Raw genomic sequence first — 12364 nt, forward strand, 5'->3', positions numbered from 1 at the left:
TCAACACGCACGGGGTGGGGGAGGAGCCAAACCATACTGACTGACCCTATAGACAAGGCAGCAGCTCTACTGCAAGGCCTTGTATGCGCTGTCTTCATGTTCCCTCAAAAAGCAGCCCCTGCCACTGTCCCTACCTATTTCCGAAAAAAGGGTAAAGAGTGAACTAGTTGGCTGCTGGTTAACTGTAGCACCGGAGCCCAGACAAGAATGGAAACATTTAAAAAATAAACAACAAAATTTCACGGTACCCAGCGTCATAATGGCGCCAATCACAACTTGGAGGACTTTAAAGTTACGGTGCCTCAAGAGGTAAAACGCATGGAAGAGGGAAAAGCAAAGCGCCCCTCTGCTCTATTCACCTCTGCCCGACACCAAGACTTTTCTAGCAAAGCATCACTCCAGTGGATATGGCAGGAAGTAAAGCGTTGTGTCTACGATGCATCTCTCTTTACCTCGCAGTTTACTTGATTGTGATATAGCTCCTTCTGAAATATTTTTTCGTTTTCTTTCTTTTTTTTCCCCCTTCGTTTTTTTACCCCTCCCTGCTGCATCCCCAATCCCCGGGCGGGGTTGCTAAGGAAACGGCCGCTTGGCAACGCGCGCGAGCCCGGGGGCCGTGGGCCGCCACTGCGCCCCGCGCTGCTTGGGCTGCTGCTGCTGCGATTGCAGCCGACGCCGCTGTCGCTCGCCCAGCCTCCGCTGTTGCCGCGCCTCCTCCCTCACTCACCGGCGCGCTCGCCTCCTCGCTAGATGGTGTGCGAGCCGCCCGAGAATTAGACACACTCCGGACACCGCCAAAAGCAACCGGGAGGAGGTGTTGTGTGGTGCCAGGGGGCGGGAGGGGAGGGAGGGAGGGAAAGTGAAGAGGAGGAGGAGGGGAGGCAAAAAACAATAATAATAAAGAGAGAGAAACAACACCCAACAAGAGGAGGGGGGAAAGAAAGAAAAGAAACCCACCCACCCACCAAAAGAGGAAAAAAAAGGAAAAAGAAAAAAAATTCCTGTGGCGCGCCGCCTGGTTCCCGGGAAGACTCGCCAGCACCAGGGGGTGGGGGAGTGCGAGCTGAAAGCTTCTGGAGAGTGATCAGCTCTAGCAGGGATGGACATGATGCTGTTGGTGCAGGGTGCTTGTTGCTCGAACCAGTGGCTGGCGGCGGTGCTCCTCAGCCTTTGCTGCCTGCTACCCTCCTGCCTCCCGGCTGGACAGAGTGTGGACTTCCCCTGGGCGTCCGTGGACAGCATGATGGTCAGAAAAGGGGACACGGCGGTGCTTAGGTAGGAAGAACGGCGTGCTTTTCGTACTTGTCTTGGTCTATCCTTCTGTCTCTCTTTCCACCTCTTTTTTTGCTTTCTTTTTGAACCGAGTAATAATGCTGGTGGTGATCACTATCAGAAGACCACATCTCAAGACACCCAGGTGCTGATTTTGCCCCAGCCATAGTCCCTTTACGCTGGGGCAGGTAGCAAGCTGGACTCGTGATGCTAAAGCACTTGTCCGAACGCCAAGTAGCCTCGGGATGAGTGAAGTGTGCGGTTTAGGAGGGGCAGGTGGCACTTTGAAACTCAATTCACAAGGTCTATGTTTTACTGTCATGGGGTATATATACTCTTGGAGAGTCTGACAAGTTTATCAGGTTTGTTTCTGTTTTACTCTAGTCTAAGAGACTTTTTCGAACTGCTCTCTTCCTGTTCCCATTTATTTTCCCTCTCAGTTGGACACTTATGCTCAATTTCTCCCTCTTCAGCTTTCTTTTTTCTCTCGTACCGCTTTTTCCCTTTTCTCCCTTCTCTTTCTTTTTCCATTTTCACACTCCCTTCTCACACTTTTTTCTACCCATTGCCTCTTTTCTTTCCTTTCCATTTTCTCTCCATTCTTTCCTTCTTTTTCTCTTTTATCCTCAATTTTCTCTTTTTTAAATCATCACCCCTCTAGTTTTTGATTCTCTTATTTAACCCCCTTTCCTTCACCCTTCACCTTACCTCATTCCCCATTTTTGTTCCTCATTAATGTTCCTATTTTGTGATCTTGTCATCCCCCCATTTTTTGAGTCCCATTTCCCATCTCTATGCCTATCCCTGTTGTATACACATGGATGTTTCCTCTAACGCCCTCTTGTACCATTTTCTCACCCTCACAAATCCCTTTTCTTAAACACTCTCCTTCACATACTCTCTTGTTTTATATCCTCACACACATTGGCTCTTCCATGCTCTAACAACCACTTTCACATTCAAATTGTCTTTTACTGTTTAAAAGGCACACACTTCTTCACTGTTCCACACAATGTCACTCACACATGTGTGCACCATCTCTCTCTCCTCTGTTTTCTCTATTTCCTTTCTTTCTTCCTCCCTTCCTTCTTCATTCTTCAGTTTTACTTCATTTCCTCAATCTCCCTTCTTCCTTTCTGTCCCCTAAGCTTGAGCATTGAAATGTTTTGTTAATGATGAATATCCATCCATAGCCTGTTGTTATCCCCAAGCAACACTACAGAATGAGATTCTGGAAACATTTTCTCTCCTGTGAAAACATAAATTGATCAGCAGTAGTGCTTAGATCTAAACAAGGCTAAACGCCCTTATTCCATCATTTCCCATCACCCTCCCTTCTCCCCTTGACACCCCCACCTGACGTACAACTCAAATCTCCCTGAAAGATCTTCTTTCTCTCCACTGGGTGGTAGTTGGCTTATAAGTGTGGATTGCACAAAATCAAAATACATGGCATGTCTAAGGTGAAAGAGTGGAATATGTTTCAGTTTGGATCATTTAACATATTTTAAATTTAATGATCTGGGATCTGGGTGTGGTATATGACTTATACCTTTTGAAACATGCTAATGAGTTCAAATTTGTGTGGATACTACTATACTATTTAATATGCACTAATATGTTTTAATAATATATCTTGTCTTTGCTGTATACATAAAATGCCACTTGGTGTACACAAATTATACATGTATAAATAAATTTTTATAACTTAGTAAAATACCTTTTTATTGTTGGTAAAAGTGGTGAACTCTTTGTCACATAGAGGATATAAGTTAAGCCTGTATTTATCTTCTTTATATTGCTTGTTTTTAAAGTTTGAACAATAGTGGGAAAGATGAAACACTATTCTCAGAGGCTGCAAACACATATCATGGGACCTGCAATCTATATGTTTATAACAGCACATTGCTTATTTGTAATGAGCATTAATATTTTCAACCTAAAGGATTTGCTTGTCTTTTGATAATATACCTCGGCATTTTGTTTCTAATGGACAATCTTATAAATACTATGGCTAATTAAAATAGCTGAACCCACATTTTGCTTCTAGGAGACCTATGGTTAGTTCACTTATTGCTTCTAATACTAAAGCTTCTCTGACTAATGAGGACAGTATCTTTCCAGTGTTGTTGGTTTGGTGCAGTTCTTGTTTACTTATATGCACAAGACCTTATCCATTTTCCCCCTATATTCTGAGTTTTGTAATATTTTAGGAAATTTGTAATAACTTATTAAAAAAATTAAACAAAATAGACTCGCTGTTCTTTTAAGTGACATTTCTAATCAATTACAGTGTTTATTTTTTAATAAAAAAAGAATCATTTTTTTTGTCTGCAACCGAAATCTGATCTGCATTACTTTTTACCCAAAGTAATTTGCTTATAGTAATTCTAGAATTCTCAAGGGAGTATCACATTTTTACCTTTTTACATTGTCCATGGGTTTTTTTTTAAACTATTTTAACATATATATGTACAAGAAAGTCTCGGTTATTTTTCTTAACTCCTTTCCTGCAACTAGTGTTGACTCTGTATAGACCAGTATAGAAAGAACTTAAAGACTGATTGAGTGTAAGCCAAGTGACATATTTTTCATCACGTCACAGAGTTATATTTTATGTTTTGGCTTTGGGTATTTAGAATTGTATTTGATGTTATTCTCTAACTCATTAGAAAATAAAATCAATTAAACAAAATTTACCCTCAAACACATACCTCCCCATTAAAGTGCAGAAATCTGTGCTTTAAGAGAATATTTTACTCAATTACATTATATCATTTATTAAGTGTTACATATTATACTCTATTTTTTATCTAACACATTCCTCAAAGTGTCTCTCATAAAAAGCAAATAGTGGCATAACCGTTATCAAATAACTGTAAGTGCTAAAGGCCCAAAAGTGCAAGCATGTCAGTCAGTGACTCTGTTGCTTGTGGTTACATTAATGAAACAGCAGTTTAAAGGTCAATTGATACATTTTTTATCTTATAAATGCCACAATTTCTGTTTTAAAGAAAAGATTCAAGAAAAACAAAACTTCCCTTAACTGGTGTTACAATACAAAAGGGAAATTCACTGTGTGATCTACTAACTATGTCTATCATTTATAAACCATCTTCTCTGTTTAGCTTAGAGGACTTACCATGAAATTTCATTTAATAATTTCAACAGTCTTACCATTTTATGTTTGTCTTTTGAGGTTATATTAAATGTCAGATGTCCTATTCTTTTCATAATATTATTCATTGATAAATCTCTAAAGGATTCACTTAAAGTATTTGGACCTTCTTAATAAAGTATTTAATGCTGCATCTACTCAATAAATTACCATTTGGTATCTACCTCACTTAAACTTTGGTTTCAAATAAATGCATGGATGTATAGAGTTCATTGTAATTTGCTACAAGCTAACACTCATTAATTTATTAGGAAGTACTGATTCAACTACATTTAACACGATTAATATTTTATACTTAACAAAACTTGTTAAACTGTATATGGAAGAATGAACTTTTTATCTAGTCTTCAAATTGCATTTTGCAGTACATAGAAGATATTAGTTAATGTTTCATGGGGTGACACAGCAGAGAACAGGAGATGCTGGAACCACATTGATCACACTTGTGGACATGGAAAATCAAGAAGAATGTAACTCAGCTCTATCAATACATGACTTTTGGATGATTTTTAAATATGGTTTTTCAGTTACTTTAATGTCAATCAATAGTTTTATTCTTACCTTGTCAACAAACACAGTTACGCTAACATGTCCAAAATGCTTAATATTCTTTGGAAACAATACAAGGAACATCCTCATTAACATCTTCCCAGTTTCTGAACATTTTTAAAAACTCATGCTATTTTTAAGCTTATTCCTTCCATCTGTTTTTACTTCAACTCTTCTATATGATTTTTATATATTTTAGGCCACCTTCCTGACGTGAATTCAAACTACCCTATTCTCTGTTGTCATGCTTTAATCAAAGGAAAGAAGAGAGATTCTTTTCTCAAATATGTATTTTTTACCTTAGCAAAGTTGAACACAAGTGTCATTTTAATGAAGTAGATTTGAATGGAACTTATATGAGATCCTAATATGCTTTGTAATAAGGAGGAAAATCTTTGCTTAAAGCTTAAAACATAGATCACATTTCCACAGAAGATATTTCCTTTGAAGACAAAAAACTTTTTCAAGTGGATTTATAAATAAATATGACCAGTATTTATTACTTCTCAGCCTATTTGTTCAATACATTTGCCTTTTGATTAGACTACATTAACTAGTTTAGTTTGGATACAAGACAGTAAATGATTTATGTATGAGATAGAGAATTACCAATAGCAATAGAAATCAATTATGCTATACTTTTGGAATATCATTGAAGAGTCTCATATATCTATTGAGTCATTCCTACATATTGATGCATCACATATACCAGGTACATTGTTAAAGTATATAGATACCTTTATTTTTAATTTTGAACATTAAGGCATTATTTAAAAGCTTATGTGTTTATTAAATAGTGTTTTTGAACAAAAACATTTAACATTCTAAATTTTTATTTCCTATTTTAAAAGAAGAAGGAGTAATAGATTATCATGCATACTCAATTTTTAAAAATGCATTTCAGCATATGGAATAAAATGCTACAATACTACCTGTTGTGAATTTTCTGAACTGTTTCATTAGCATCACTTATAACTTGGTATATTAATATACAATCATTTATTATATTAAAGGACAGTAGTATTTTTGGGTTTTTTGGGTTTTTTTGTATTTTTTTCTGAAGTTGAAAAAGGGGAGGCAGTCAGACGCCCGCATACATCCAACCGGGATCCACCTGGCATGCCCACCAGGGGGTGATGCTCTGCCCATCTGGGGTGTTGCTCTGTTGCAACCAGAGCCATTCTAGCACCTGAGACAGAGGCCATAGAGCCATCCTCAGCGCCCGGGCCAACTTTGCTCCAATGGAGCCTTGGCTGCGGGAGAGGAAGAGAGAGACAGAGAGGAAGGAGAGGGGAAGGGGTGGAGAAGCAGATGCGCGCTTCTCCTGTATGCCCTGGCCAGGAATCAAACTTGGGACTCCTGCACACCAGGCCGATGCTCTACCACTGAACCAACTGGCCAGGGCGGTATTTTTTTAGTTTATAAGTAAATTTATTTTTGCTCAATGTTTGTATTTCAGAAGAATTGTTAAGCCCATGGTGGTTATACAAATCTTTAAACAACCATGTTAATGAAGTACTTATTTAAAATAAATTAGCATTGCCATTAAATAGCTTCATAAACTAAGTTAATTTTGTAATACCTGACTTCTGAAGTCTTTACAGAAATATTCAAATCCTGTATGTGACAGTTCTGGGCCTGATTGACCAGATTCAACCTTTAGTCTTCTGTTGATCTGTGTTATTATAGATAGATGGTAGAGCTAATCCCCCAGCTGCAATTCCCAGTCAGCCATGTCTTCTGGCTGTGGTTGGCCAATAATAGGTAGTTTTGGGAGAATGGAGGCCATATGAGTGGGAGACCAGGGTGTTTGATTTTCTCCTGCTTTATTGCTTTGGGCAATGTCCAGCAATGTCTCCATTGCCTACTGGAATCTCTGTTTCATCTTCCACTCCAGATCTGGGTCTTGGGCTTCTGTTTATTCCTTATGCATTTGTTGTTTCATGTTAGGAGCAGTAATGGTTTCCTGCTGCTGTAACTGCTGGGTTCAGCTTCTCAGCTTTTCTATCCCTTTGTAATCAGTTCCCTCCATTAAATTCCCTCTGTTTTAAAAATCCAGAATGTTTTAAGTTTTGCTCGTAGAACCCTGATTAATACAAAGTGAAAAGTAATAGTTTCAGTGATTTTAATTATATTTGATTAAATTACTACTTTGCATATGGCACCATAATGTTGCTTGCTAGCAGTGGACTGCAACATTGGGGTATATTACAAACAAGAAAGGCAATTTTTTCTCCCCACACCCAGATTATGATGAGAATTAAAACTATTCATAAAAATTTACTTAAATTTACAATTTAATACCTAATTTCAATAAAAACATGTTTCTACAGAAGGGAAAATGTTGATAGATATATATATATATATTGTCAAGACAATAATACTGTATCTTTTTTTGTGTGTTTTGACTGAACAAAAGAGAACTAGGGCTACACTCTATAAATATGTGATCAAAGTGATGAGATAATTTGTACAGTGCTGCCTATTTAAATCAATAGAAATTAAAGATCTTTTATATAGCTTAATACCTGAGGAGTTTTTAGTTTCATATGAAATATGTGACCATAGAAATGTTTATGTTTCAAGTATTAAAGTATTTGACCACTGTAGAAATTAGTCGCTCAAGCCATTTGAATCTTTTGGTTATGAATCATATCACTTTTCTACCATATCCTGTTCAAATTAGCATAAATTAAGATATGGACATCACATGACTTACATAGAATAGCTAAGGGAATCTTCAATAGTGGGTACTATAGTTTATTATTATTATTATTTCTCTCTTTCTAAACTGACTGTTAGATGATGTGGTAACCTTCCCCCTATATTCTTCAAAATACTTTCTGAAAGATATTTGTTTAGATGTTTGGCTCCAATATAAAAAAGCAGTCATTATAAAGTTATACTTTTGTTCCATTTCTCCACACTTTCATGGAAAAAGAATGTTAATTTAAAATCATTATTAATGAAACAACCCTCCTTCAAAGATGCTCAAGAGAGGATTTCTGAATTGGGCGGGCAGTTGCTTATTGATCTCTGCCATTCTGTCTTTCTCAAAGTTTTGTTGCTCCATTACAGATTATGATTGACACTGTATATGTATGAGAAAATAAAATTTACTGTTCTGTTTTCCTCTAGGAGCCTAATATTACCTGCATTCTGTCCTTTGTAAAAGAAATTTTAAATTGGGTCATATTCTCTTTTATCTGGTGTTTTGTGTATTTCAAATTCATCAGTGGAAACATGAACTTTCCATATTATTGGAGTCAAATCTAAGATTTTTCTATACAGTTATAATCATTATCAGATTAGATTTTAATTAGTTCACCATATCTAAAATTGTGGTTAATTTACAAAATATCGAAGAACTTAGTAATAGTACTAGTTTTTGATCTTTTGTTAAAATGTACTTTCTGTTCTTTGCTATATTAATTTTGATTGACAGAACATCTGGATTTGTAAGCTCTACAACTGTTGTTCTTCTATCCCTAGGGCCATAGCAGGTAACTTTGCATATGTCAGGCTAACATCCACTATTTTTTAATTAATCCATGGAAGTTTAAATGAAAGAATAATGTATTTGTTCTGTAGTTCATTAATTGTTTCTGGTTTTAACAGTTGTAAGTTTCATATTGTCTTATAACTGTATGCTTATAGTTATTAAATACTACTTTTTATTAACTCTATATATGAATAGTTTCTGCCTAAAGTAAATCTTGAAAAATTCCTAATGAGTTAAGGCACATGGAAATCGTTCAGTGTCTTTAAATTGCAGGATACAATCTATAGTGTTTCTTGAAGAAAAAGTACTGGATACTAAAGGTATTTTTTATTTAAATAAAATGCATTAAAGTAGAGTAGAAGGCACTATACATAATAAAGGTAAGTAAAGCATTGTTTGATTAAACTTGATTGTGTGCTTGTGTTATGTCAAGATTTTAGACGTATTTCTTACCATGGGTTTCAGAAGAAAAAGCTTGAAATGAAGTGATTATACTTATTGTAATATTTTGAATGTAGTTGTAATTTTAAGACCTAATATTTTAAATTATATCAGAAGGATACTACTATTTGCAATTATAATCAGCAGATAACAGAAACAGTTCAAAATAGCAATTTTATTTTCTGTTTCTGCCTCAACTCCTGGAGCCTCCTCTTCCTTTCTCTTAAGGTTTCATTTAAATAAAATCAATAAAAAAGTAAAGAGGTAGAGAGAATTGGCTATTTGCTATGGATGAATAACTCTCAATTGTGAAAAGTAGCTACACACCCTAAACCAGAACAGAACTTTTGTATCTTTTCAAAAGTCTTCCAGAGTTAGGTCAACAGTACTTTATAAACCACAGGGTATTGATAAAAGCTGATAGAATTTTAATGTGGTCATATGGTATTGATTTATTATAATGTTGGGGAGGTTACCTATTTGCATAGTGGTTGGTTTCTAAGTCATATTAAGTTCTGAATCCTGAGAGAGAATCTTTGATGCTCTTAAACATTCAGCTGGCATGGGAACTGGTCTTTTAATCACTTTCTCTAGGAAAAGGAGAATATAAGAAAGCAGGAATCTGGCAGTGTTGCCAACATTAAGTGTTACTCTTTTGAACAGAAGCCAATATATTATACTTTCCAGATAGCTGGTAATTTGTTCAATATAAGGGAGATGTTTATAACCCTTTTCAGTCCAGAACTAAATTATTCTGTACTATATTTCACTAAGTCATTAGGACACAAGTCCAGTGTCCATGCTCATGCTACAAAATAGGGTTTCTTTAAAGCTATAGCTCCTGCCATAAAGTATTGAAAGGTTTTGGCTGATTTAAAGGGCCATGGGGAAAAAGTGTGTTCTGTTGTTTTCAGAAAATCCTTACCTCTCATGGAACTAAATTAAATTTAGAGATATTAAAAGGATTTAGGAGATATTGTGAACATAAGAGCTGTAATCAGAAGGCAAGAGAGTATTGCTTGTATATTCTCTCCAGTAACATTATATACTATTGTATTGGTATATTAAGTGAATAAATCAAAGGGATCATAATGTTTTTCTAATATTATAGATATATTTCTTATAGAAGAACAGACTTAGATATACTTGATTTGTGAGTAACCCTATTTTCAAATAAACGTCTTGATAATTGATCACCTGAATAGAAAATGGCATTTCTACTGCTTAACATATTGCTTGACACATTATTAGTGCTCCAAACCCAAACCTGTTTAGTGTAAGAATAAAAGATAAGAGAGAGGAAGGGAAAGATGGAGGAAGGAAGAGGTGAAAGTATGTTATGCTATATGAGTGATTTCTAATAAAATCACCTAAAATTTTAGATTAATGGGATGACAAGATTAAGCCCATAAATTGTACTATATGGAAGAATTATAATAATAAAGAATGGATATCAGCTTAAATATGTAATTAATTCAATAATTGGAATAATGTTAAACTTACATCCTTCCTATGATGAAGTGATGTACATTGTATTAATTGAAGTTTTAAAGTTGTATTGTTTTACTCATGTATATGTCTACCTTTCAGGTTACTACTTCATTTATGTTTATTTTAAAAGGTAGTAGCTCTGTACCATCACCTGCAGCAGGGTCAGGGACCAATGTTCTGTAATACGTCATAAAAGGAAATTATATATAAATCTTTGAATAGTTGCCCGTTTGTCTTCTTGGGAATATGTCATTGATCATTTTTTTGCTCATACATCATTAATATAAAATAGATATAAAGATTTACTTTTGCTTTTGCACAGAGTTTATCTTTTATTGAAATTGTGTAGTTACATTGAAAGACCCATCATGCGCCCTGATTGGATGGCTCAGATGGTTGGAGTATCGGTCCCATGTGCAGGGGTTGTCGGTTCGATCCCCTGTCAAAGCACATAGAGGAAGCGATCCACCCTCTTAGCTAAAATCAATCAATCAATTTTTTTAAAAAGTTAGGTTTTGAGGTATCCAAAATAGGAGTGATGAGAGCTTGAGTTTCTGTTTCTTATTTATTGCTTATATTACTTGAACAAATAATGCCTTACCCCACTTAGCACCTCCTTACAAAATGACACAAATGCTACATGAGATAATTCTTGGAAAATGCTAACACCTGCTACCTAGTAAGCACTTAATTTATATTAGCAAATAATTTTGTGCTTCTTTTCCTGATATCAATCTGAAATTTGATGGCACTCTTTAATTACTGACATGAACATATTTTCTCATTTAACTCACTATACCAATTATATGTGAAACTGTTATACAATATTTGTTGACTATATATATATATATATTTGTTAACTATATATATATGTGTGTGTGTGTGTGTGTGTGTGTGTGTGTGTATGTGTGTTTGTGATTTGGTTAAAATAATATTTGATAGTAGTACCCTGTGGTGTCAACTGGTGAACCTTGGCTCAAAAAAAGACCACAAGAGAAAGTGTGAAAGAGAAGTTTATTACTCAGGTCCTGGAGGAGTTACACAGTATGCCTCTCCACACACCAGGAGCTCAAGGCAAGATGTAGGCATAGAAAGTGGCAGGACCTGGGATATATATGCCTTTGTTAAGGTCTGTGGGTGGAGTTCTTGAAGGTTTACTAGCCAAAGCTTAATTCATCAACTCAAACCATACAGAATGTCTGTGTGTTTCTGTGTGTGTGTGTGTGAGTAGGTGGGTGGGTGGGTGGGGGGGTAAATTATCCAAAGGGGGAAAAATGGGAAGATATACTAGGCAAGGCAGAAGAGGTTACTAACAAGGACTGCTGAGGAAGTGATATCAGGAACTTAAATTTACTGGTGATTCTTTAGGCTGTTATCTATGATTTGGACCGAAGGAGGTACTGATGTCAGTTCATGGCCCCGCAGGCCTTTTTGCGACATAAAATGGATGCTAAGGCAGCAATAGCATGAAATAATGTAGCTAAACTCTTGACATTTTATATTTTAAAGATTTTATTTAATGGAAAAATTGTATTGTTGTTAAACCCAATAAGCAAGTAAAATGACTCCAAGTCTGAAAGCCAAAACACACCAAAAGAGGTTTTAGTTATTAAGGTGCAGACCCAATGCATTCAATACTAGCACTGGAACCATATATTTTATGCTCAACAGGCTGATGGTGATTTGATGTACTTACCAGAAATGACTGTGACTGGGTGGTTACAAAAAATATTAAGGACAGAGGAAATCAGAAGAGACAGGAAAAGATACAGGGATTAGAAAGTACCATGTGATGGCAGTGAAGGAGGGTGAAAGAGGAACATTTGTGAAAGAATTTAGAATGGAAGATGTGACAACATTAAGATATCAATAAAAGGGCTAGAATTTTTAACAAATTTTTATTGAGTTCATTTGAGTGACACTGGTTAATA

The 12364-nt window shown here is 35.9% G+C and overlaps 1 protein-coding gene across 1 annotated transcript in view; it reads left to right on the plus strand.

Annotated features, from left to right (window-relative positions):
* Window positions 1-887: 887 nt before the first annotated feature.
* NEGR1 (neuronal growth regulator 1) overlaps window positions 888-12364 on the plus strand; it is a 998883-nt gene continuing 987406 nt past the window's right edge. The window contains exon 1 of the mRNA XM_066268887.1: window positions 888-1275. Coding sequence (XP_066124984.1) covers window positions 1100-1275 — 176 coding nt within the window. The 5' untranslated portion in view covers window positions 888-1099. The remainder of the gene's footprint in view (window positions 1276-12364) is intronic.

This window comes from Saccopteryx bilineata, chromosome 3, assembly GCF_036850765.1.
Source record: "Saccopteryx bilineata isolate mSacBil1 chromosome 3, mSacBil1_pri_phased_curated, whole genome shotgun sequence".
NCBI lineage: Eukaryota > Metazoa > Chordata > Mammalia > Chiroptera > Emballonuridae > Saccopteryx > Saccopteryx bilineata.